Source organism: Lactuca virosa, chromosome 9 (genome assembly GCF_052849685.1).
Source record: "Lactuca virosa cultivar CGN04683 chromosome 9, Lactuca_virosa_CGN04683_v6, whole genome shotgun sequence".
NCBI classification, from domain to species: Eukaryota; Viridiplantae; Streptophyta; class Magnoliopsida; order Asterales; family Asteraceae; genus Lactuca; species Lactuca virosa.
In genome coordinates, this window is record NC_136434.1 from 128,504,054 (window position 1) to 128,514,386 (window position 10,333).

Genomic DNA, 10,333 nt, shown 5'->3' on the forward strand with positions numbered 1-10,333 from the left:
TGTGGTGCTAAATGTGTGTGAATCTTGTAAGGAACTTCATTCTAATCATCAAATCATTTAAGATTCATCTTATTCTTCTTCTCCTTCTTCTTATTTTGATATTGCATCATCCAATTGATTGAGATTCCGCACCAATTGGATCTGATTGATACATCAAGTAAATTTGGGACTTTACACCATCTATGTAATTCAATGATACTAAGTTAGTAACATCATATAGGGGTTGGATGGAAATGGAAACAAGATTACAAGGGCAGTGAAGTCATTATTAGAAACTCGGAGGGGGTAGAATGTAACAATCTATAAAACCAAAACGCAAGAGAGATATCTCTCTCCTAGATTTCATTACTTAAAGTACGGAAAAGAGAGAAAATCAAAATCGGACGGCTGTAGTTTCATCGAATCCGTAAAAAAGGTCAAAATTCCTTCGGAGGATAGCCAGTTCTTCCCCCTTTCAGCCTCCCATATCTTTCTCTCTCTCTTCTCGTCGGGCAAATGCATCTGACAAACTGTGTGATCCCTTCCTACTGAACCTCCAAATTCATCCATGGCGAAACAACATCAACCGTTGATTCGTCTCTGATTCGTTCTCCTCACTCGATCCGTCTCCAGTTTCTTAGATCTGAAAAGCTTTTTTATTTACTATTTATGGAAATGGCTGCAATTTCTTCAAGCCCCCGCACCGTTGAGGAGATCTTCAAGGATTACAGCGCTCGTCGCTCCGGCATCGTCCGAGCTCTCACTTACGGTATACAGTTGTTCTTCAGCGGCGTTGATTTTTTTAATTATATATTATTGTTTGCATATTTTTTTATAACTTTTCACTTTGTTTTTGTATTTTGTTAATGTTTTGTTCTTGTTTTGTTGCAGACGTCGATGAATTTTACGCAACCTGCGATCCAGGTTTATCTCTATATTCCAAAACACTTACATTTTTGCAATTAATTGTTTTGATCGATTCGAGTGTCTTTGAGAATTTTGGGTTTTTTGTTGCTTTTTAACACCATAAAAGTTAGGGTTTGATTCGTTTGCCTAATTTTAAGTTCCGAACTGATAAAAACTCTTAAATTTTCTGAGAAATCGTCTACCAATTTAGCTTATATCTTTTTGTAACAAAAAAAGCTCACTGAAAATTGTTTGTGCTTAATTTGGAATTCGAAGTGCGAAACGTCTAATCATCTGAATAGGAGGCGTGACTTTTTTCTTTTGATGTGTTCTGCCGACTGATTTCAAGAAAAGGGTCCATCTTTGACTTATTTTGGTATGTGTGAAAAGCTTTTTAGACATAAATATTGACTGTCCACCTACGACTGTTTTTTGCATTGAATTTGTGTGCAGTTGGAGAGAAACTTTAAGTCCAGCAAACCAACCATAAATTTCAATTTGTGTACATTTAAAGAGAAACTTAAAGACTGTGATAATAAAATCAAAACACATACTATTTTCTTGGAGTTGGAAAACTATGTTTAATTATTGTTTAAACTGATTTTAGTCTTCCCAAGTTATTGTTAACTAAACAAGGTGAATCTGATAAATTATGAGCATGTAGAGAAGGAGAATCTGTGTCTATATGGACATCCAAATGAAACATGGGAAGTAACATTGCCAGCAGAAGAAGTCCCTCCAGAACTTCCAGAACCAGCTTTAGGGATTAATTTTGCAAGAGATGGAATGCAAAGAAGAGATTGGCTTTCATTGGTGGCTGTTCATACTGATTCTTGGTTGTTGGCTGTAGCTTTCTACTTTGGTGCTCGTTTGAATAGGAATGAAAGGTAACTCTTATTTCATTCACACCATATCTTACACTAAATAACACAACACAACAGGTTGTACTGTGTTTGATGACTTGATCCAGACCAGACAGATCTCAATGAGACAAAAACTGCAAATTTCTGTCCCACCTAAAAAGGTGGGATATTAATGGACAGTGACTTGACATATTATAACAGGTTGTACTGTGTTTGTGTTTGTTGTCTGGACTGCTGCGACAAATGTCAATGGGACAAAAACTGTAAATTTAAATTTCTGTCCCACCTAAAAAGGTGGGATAGTAATGGACAGTGACTCCACATTGTACTGTGTTGGTTTGGACTGTGACAGATGTCAATGAGATAAAAACTATAAAAAGCCTGTCCCACCTAAAAAGGTGGGACAGTGATGGAGAGTGACACAACAAAACATAAAAGGACATAACAAGTTGTACTGTGTTTGTGTTTATTCTGGGCTTTGACACTAGGACTGATGTCAATGGGACAAAAACTACAATTTTTTTTTCTACCATCCAAAGAGATGGAATCATGACGGACATGTCCTCGGTCTTGAACTTGTGTTTGTAAAAAGACGTGAATACCCTTCTCATCATGTGTTGCACAGGAAGCGTCTGTTCAGCTTGATAAATGACCTGCCCACTGTGTTTGAAGTCGTAACGGAGCGTAAACATGTGAAAGACAAGCCGAATGTTGACAACGGGAACAAATCCAGATCCAGCACAAAGGTTGTAATAAATGTCGTTTTTACCCCTCTCACACGCATTTGTCTGTTTGACTCACAATAATATTCTTACAGAGGTCGAATGACGGACAAGTGAAAAGCACACCGAGGGCATATGATGAAAGCTACGCAGAAGATGAAGACGAACACGGTGAAACTCTGTGTGGAAGCTGCGGGGGAAACTACAGTGGGGATGAGTTTTGGATCGGGTGTGACATATGTGAAAGGTGGTATCATGGCAAATGTGTCAAAATTACCCCTGCAAAAGCTGAAAGCATTAAGCAGTATAAATGCCCTTCTTGCAGCACTAAAAAGGGTCGCCCCTAAACACCAATCTATCCACATGTCGCGTATCTATTGGCTAGTAGGCTTCTCTCTTTTTCTCTTTCTTGTCTTTTATCCTTCCTATAACATTTTATATAGGTCGTTTGATGGTTATTAAAGAGACTTTGATGACTTGTTTTTAGGATTTATGGCTTCTTTCCAAGGATTGTAAGTTTATCAGGTTATTAGTGATACCTGTTTGTTATTTTATACTATAGTCGCTAAAATTTACAAATCTATCCTTTAGTCACTGTCTTTTATTTGATTGTAAACTTATAACATAATCTTCTTAAATATTAATTTAGAAACTATGTTATTAAACACGGGAATATACATAAAAGCCACTATATTTTAGTTTACTACCTTTTTCAACTACTATAAAACCAATCATTTTTAAAAAAAAAAGTTTTTAAGACCAACTATTCCATAGAATGGTTAAACGTTTAAAACAAATGTCACATTGTAATCTTTGCTATATAACCAGTTAAAGAAAGCTAGACGAGTTATGTGAGACCCAAACAAAACAAATCACGTCTCTATGGATTGGATAAAAGTTTTGGCAACAAAATGAAGAGGGAACAAACAAACTAGGATAGTCTAAATATGTCAAGGCAACAAGCGATAAAGTAAAAGTGATTAAAGAAAGATTGAATGCACTATAGGGCAGATAGAAAAGTAATGTAGATAGAAAGATAACTCCAGTAAGAGTTTCATATTGGGAATGAAGTATTTGCTTAAACGTGTCGTGACTTTATGGAAAGGGGATAATTTGGTTTGTAAAAGGTAGGAAGGTTGGTATTCATTTCCTTGATTTGTTGATAGATCTGGATTCTGGAATGAGTAGGATATAAAAAATATCTTCCACTATTTGAGGTATACATATTACGTTTCATGTGTGCTTACTGTGCAAATGTATGGAGGAGGATGAAAATGTAAATCCAATGTTTAAAATTCGGATGGATGCTCATCATGTATGTAGAAGAACCTAAAGCCACGTTTGAAAGAAAGACAAAGAAACAACCTAATAAAGAAATCTCGCTATAAGTGCAATGAAGGAACCGATGTTGAGTAAGCTGATGTATCACAGCAAGAGAAAGAAATCCCTTGGGTAAAAATATGACCCATCTATCAAATAGGTAACAAACTAACAATGAATTACCAAGAGTAAGTTAACAATATGAATGTGATATGATGCTTAAAGACGTTTATATAAAATAACTAAACATAATAATTGTTAAATAACAATAAATAAAATTGTTAATTTAACATTTTTTCATATACAAACAATAGATAAATGTCAATGAAATTATAATGGGTTATATGTAAAAAATAGAGTAAATTACACGAATTGTCCCTGGTCCAAGTACCAATTTGCATGTTCAGTCCATATTTTTGAAAATTAACTCGAACCGTCCCTCATTTATTTATTTCTTCTCCGATCAGTCCCTATCGTCGTCAGCCGTTAGTTTTCTTTGTTTAGGAGCCCCATGTGCCTAGCACGTAGGGACATTTTTCGTCATTTCAAGCCATGTGCCCTATTAGAGCCGTTACCCCTCCCATTCTTTCACTCACCTTCGTTAATGTTCTTTGTCCCCATTATTTCTTCCGCATTTTCTTCTTCGATTAGCCTTCTCCAACAAAAATGGCCACTAGATGCAAATCATGCAATTGTGGAGCTGAAGTTGTGATTCATACCTCGTGGAGTAAGAACAACCGTGGAAAACATTAATATGCTTGTTCTAACCCGATTGATTTTGATTTCTTGATAAATCTAACCTAATCTCCTACTTTATCCCATTTTCTATAATTTTTTACCATTGTTAAATGTTTGAAAATGCAATTTTGGAGGCTCGTGATTGCAAGTTCATTGGTTGGGTGGTGGATGAGCATAAATGTGCTTGTATGAACATTAGGATGAAGCTTGAACAACAAAATTTGAAATTGAAGTTGTGTCTAGCTATTATTCGTTTTTTGTTTGTGTCAATTCTAGTGTACAAAGTGTAGGATAAGTAATCAGATACGTTTGGCTTTAAGTTGTATCAGATAGTATCAGTTTGCAAGTTGTATTGAATATATCAGTTTGCAAGTTAATGAAATTGTGGTGTTAGTTTTGGTAATTGCCAAACATGCATTCAGTACATCACCAAAATATGAAACATCCCAAAAATACGGTCCAAAAAATCATTAATAAAACCATAGTGAAACATCCCAAAAATATAAACCAAAAATTTCGTTTTAAATCGGTAGTAAAAACCATCAATAACATCAATCACATGTCATGTATTTCAAAACATCATCAAATCTGTCAATGTATCAAAATCATATATCATAAATCAGAGCGAATCCTCCTAGGCTAATGTGACAATTGTCAATTCTGGGTCAAACAAAGTCAACAAAAGTCAACCATGTCAACTCAACTTGTATTAGAATTTTAGGTGAACTGTGATATTCCCTAATGCGTCCAATGTACGTGTAACATCCCATTTAAATATAATAATTTAATAATAAACCCGAAACCCCGAGAAGCGATTTTTTTTATTATTATATTTTATTATAGTCCAAAATCTGATAATAATTATCTGGGAGTCGTTTTCGGGAAGCCAAATGACAAGATTTGAATCTCCAGGGGCTAAAGTATAATTTTGGGATTTAATTTGTAAAGATTTATGGAAGCGGGGACTAAATGGTAAGTTCTGGACCTAACTTGAAAAGGGATTTGTATAGGAAGGGCCATTTTGTAACAACTGGATCAAATTTGAAGGAAAAACAAGATGGAGGGGCTGGTTCTATCGTTATGGGAAAATGTTATAAGGGAGTCGGGGTATAAAACTCGCTACCCTCTCAAACCCTAACCCTAGATCGGATATGATGCAGCCGTCACCACCCTCTCCACCCTTGTTCCCCCAGCCGCCATTACCCTCTTCTTCCTCCTTCTCCAACTCCGGCGCCGCACCACCACCCGTTGCTCTTGTGTTTCCGACCAACAAAGCCAACCAATGCCGCCCGTAGCCGCTTGTGATGTCGTCGGTGCTGTTCCAACGACCCCTGTCGACGACTCCATTCCAGCAGGTGATTGCCTCCGCTGCGCCGAACCGCCGCCAGTCGTAGCGACATTGTTGCTGCCATTGATGACTGTTCTATCAAGATGGCGGCTGAGTTGGTGGTTTACGATGCAAATGTTCATGGGCGTGGGTTTTTGGGTCGAGTAAAAAGCCAGGAAGAACCACCATGGCAGCCGCCGAAGAAGAAGCTGTTACCGCTGCTGCCGCCTTATTGTGTCACCATCGCTGCTGTATGCCACCAGGTGGGTGGTTGGGCTCGTTTACAAACAGAAGAGTGTTTGTGTGTGGGTGATACATGATAGGATTTCACAAGAGGGCCACCACCACCACTGTGAGGTGGTGGCTGCCACCATGAACCACCACCGACCACCATAAGGGTGGCTGTGTGTGTATTATTAGTATGTGTGTGTTTTATTTGGATTAAGTTGTAAATTGTAAAAGGTGCCCGGAATAATAATAGAAAATCCATAACCACCACCGTGAGGTGGTGGCTGCCGCCTCCTGCCGCCACCGACCGCCGTGTCGAGTGGCAGTGTGCTTTGCCTTGTGGTGTTGATTCGTTGGGATGCTTGAAACCCTAATTTTGGGAATTTATCGGGACACACACGGGAATTATTTAATAACTTGAAATATTAAATAATAATCATTGGTAAATTAACCCAAAGTAGTAATGGACTTAATGGATTAAGCCCTTAATGGGTTAAGTAGGAACACTTAACCCTAATCATCATTTCATGTGAAAAACCCTAATTTTGGGATTATGGGCTTGGACTTATCGGGACCCACATTTGGGCCATTGGAATGGAATCGTGCATTAAGCCCAATCACACCATATGACTTATTTAGTAAAGTGAGGGACTTAATGGATTAAGTGAGAAACACTTAACCCTAATTGTCATTTTATGTGAAACCCTAATTTCACTTGGGCTTTGTGTTGAGCCTTTCCTTTGGGCTTTGGTAATCGGATTATTAATGGGCCATCCAAGAATAATCATATGGACTAGAATATGTTGATGGGCTTAGGGTAAGGCCCATATGAGGGTGTGGGCCCAATTTTCCATATGTTGGGCTTTGGCCCATTACTTGACTATTGAGCCTTTAGTGTGTGAGTTGGACTTTGGGCTTGGAACCCAATTATTAATTGGGTGTTGTTTGATGTTGACAGTTGGAGAATCTGTCAACCAGCAGCTGGAGTTTTATCGGCGGGACTTCAGCAGTGCCAGGTGAGTTCTCCTCACTATATCAACAGGGTCTAAGGCACCAAGGCCGACCCTTTATGGATTGTATTCGGATTATTGCATGTTATGCTTACTGATTTATATCCTGGTAGTTAGGATGGTGATATGCTATGCTTTAGTGACCCGGTTGGGTCGGTATCCTGGTATATAGGATGATGTCGATATCCTGGTTATAGGATTGTTGCTATGCTTTGTGATCTGTTAGATCGGTTTGACTGTTATATATATATATATATATATATATATATATATATATATATATATATATACATGCTAGTGTTATATGATGTCTATGTGCACATGATTGTCCTGGTTATAGGATGATGCTATGTTAGTGACCAGTTAGGTATGTATCCCGGTTATTGGGATGTTGCTATGATTGGTGATCTGTTAGATCGGTTTGACTGTTATATGAAATGAGCTAGCGTATGATATTTATGTGCACATGTTTGTTTGATTGGGGGTTGGGTTGAGGCGGTCCTGCTTTGTGCTGTAGGCCAACATACCCGTCGAGCGGTCCGGATAGGCTGTAGGCCCTGCGTGGCGGTCCAGACGTGCCGAAGGCTCGAAGAGCAGTCCAGATAGACTGAAGGCCTGTGAGGCGGTCCAGTCAGGCTGATGACTCATTATGCATGTTGTTCTGTATTGGTTATATGATATGGTTATGTTTGTATGGAGTTGGTATTTTGGGGAAACTCACTAAGCTTCGGGCTTAGTTGTTGATTTTGTTTCAGGCACTTCTGATGATTTCGGGAAGGCGAAGGCGTGATTGTGCACCTCCTCATATTTTCATGATTGATTCTGGGGATACTCTGATGTCTGAACCATTTTGAAAACAAACTGTAATAACTTAATGGTTTTAAAATGTATTAAAAAGTTTAAATTTGGCTTGAATTTTATGGGTGTTACAGTACGATTGACAAGTTATAATACAAAGCACCACTCTTATTGGAAATTATAGAACATAAACCCTAAATAAGGTTAGTATCGTAACAATTCGGTAATTCAATTTTGTATTATTTTAGTATAAATAATATTCATAACACGATGTAGTGGAATTCATAATCCTTACACTACATGGCAAATTCATAACAAAGGCTACAAATACAAATTTTTGGTGAATTCGTCACCAAATACGACAAATTCCATACCCGACATAAAACGCCCAACTTTTAACGAAAAGAATTTAGGGATCAACCTAATTTTTGTATAACATATTATTATTTTTGATAATAATGATTTTATTAACAATTTGAATTTTTATAATTCAAATTAAATATTTATACATCATTCATACCATATTTTCTTTATAAAAATACCACACTTTTTATAAAGAATATCATCTTTTTATAAAAATTATTTCACTTTTATAAATTACCTAGATTTTTATATAAATAAGAAGAGTTGACTTAGTGACATGATTGTTACATCTTTTCCCAACATAAAACATTAACCAACATGTATCAAGACCATTACCCAACATATAACAATGCAAACATCACCTCACCCCACCCCTTACCCCCTATCCACCCCACCACCCTACCTCCCCCATAAATTTCGTTCACCTCTCCCCCCTCTCTCTTCATCTTCATCTCTCACTTCATCTTCTTCATTCCTCCATAATACTCTCAAGAACAAGTTCAAGTCTTCCACAGATCCATCCCTCCAAGTTGGTTCCTAGGATTTTTGGTAAGCATTCCTTGTTAATCTAGTGTTTTTATACACATTCATACTAGTTTTGTTACATTTACACACATTTATATGTGTTATTATCCATAAGGTAATACCATCTTCAAGTGTTCTTCAACCATCTTCAAGTGTTCTAAGCTTGAGGATCTTCATCTTCATCTCTTTATCCACTAAGAAATCCACTCAAGGTGAGTTCATACCCCTTCATTTTCAAGTTTTTCCAAGTTTTAGGGGGGGAATACAAGTAAACAAATCCTATTGGGATGATCTAAAGGCTTTGTAAACTAAAAATACAAGTTAGGTCGCTAAAACATATCTAAGCTTAAAAATAAGCTTTTTACAGACTAGTTGTGATCTGTTCACGGTCTGTTTTACTCTTCTTAAACTTAATATATTTCAAAACGACAAAATTGCAAGTTTGGTCCCTGTGGTTTATCAAAAATTGGATGTTTGGTCCAAAAAGTTTTGGGGTTGCACCGGTGGTCCAAAAGGTTTGATTTGTTGTGGAATTGGTCCAAAGGCTTAACAGCCGTTTGTGCCCTCCGTTTGTGTGAGGGTATTTCTGTCAATTCACACCCCTTCTTTTAATATCTTCTTAAATTAAACCCCCCAACGTCTACTCCCTTATTAATAGATCCAACGTGTGTTCCCCCTTTTCCCTAAATCGATATCTCCTCCTGCTAAAATCGAAATCGTCTCTCCTACACTCAAAATCAACAATGGTGAGATGTTTCTGTGGTCAAATGGCGATAATGCGAACGGCTTGGACTGATAAGAACCCTGGGCGACGTTTTTGGGGATGCCCTAAAGAGGTTAGTATTCATGTGGTTGGTTATGAAGAATTTTCACCGATCTCTCAATTTCTTCTTATATTTTGCTAGGATTCGACATGTGGGTTTGTGGGATGGATCGACCCTCAAATCTGTGAACGATCAAAATCAATAATACCCGGGTTGCTGAGATCAATCAACAAGCTAAAGACTGAAGTTGGAAATTTGAAGGAAGAAAATTAAATGTTTAAGTATGATATTGGAAAAATAAAGGAAGAAAAATCAAAACTAAAGTTGTACCTGATATGTAGCTGGGTTTTTTTCGGTTTGTCTTTTTTCTGATGAAGTAGTTTGTCCATGTATTAGGGGTATATTTTGTGGTAGATTTGGGAAGATTGCAATGTTTGTGAATGTACTCTTTTGGACATGCAAGTGAATGTAGTGTTTTGGTTAGTGGGTAATGAAGTAATTTGTTGCAAACATCCAAATATTTAGCTTCAACTAGACATAGCAGTGATGAGATAAACTGTTAATGCTTAACATAACCAATAGTAACATAAATATGCAAAAAAGTAAAGGACAATGATGCATAAACAAAAGAACATCAATAATAAATAACCATTGTTTGCACATACATAATTCTTGTTACATGACCAAAAAAACATCATTCTAAACGGAGGGTAAAGTTGTCCAAATTATCAAACAACATAAAACAGACACCCAAAATAACATCACAATGGTTCCCAAAAGTAACAACACA

The 10,333-nt window shown here is 37.1% G+C and overlaps 1 protein-coding gene and 1 long non-coding RNA gene across 2 annotated transcripts; both read left to right on the forward strand.

The window, feature by feature from the left end:
* Positions 1-376: 376 nt before the first annotated feature.
* On the forward strand, positions 377-3,051 carry LOC145136541 (PHD finger protein ALFIN-LIKE 1-like). The gene is made up of 5 exons (XM_079070665.1): positions 377-748; positions 871-903; positions 1,550-1,772; positions 2,374-2,494; positions 2,566-3,051. Exons 1-5 carry the CDS (start codon positions 649-651, stop codon positions 2,815-2,817), a joined length of 729 nt encoding a protein of 242 aa, XP_078926791.1. The 5' UTR covers positions 377-648; the 3' UTR covers positions 2,818-3,051.
* A 2,632-nt stretch (positions 3,052-5,683) lies between these two features.
* On the forward strand, positions 5,684-8,008 carry LOC145140574 (uncharacterized). Its single transcript, XR_013722205.1, has 3 exons — positions 5,684-6,118; positions 7,042-7,099; positions 7,849-8,008. It is a non-coding gene; the product is annotated as an uncharacterized LOC145140574 (long non-coding RNA).
* The last annotated feature ends 2,325 nt before the right edge of the window (positions 8,009-10,333 follow it).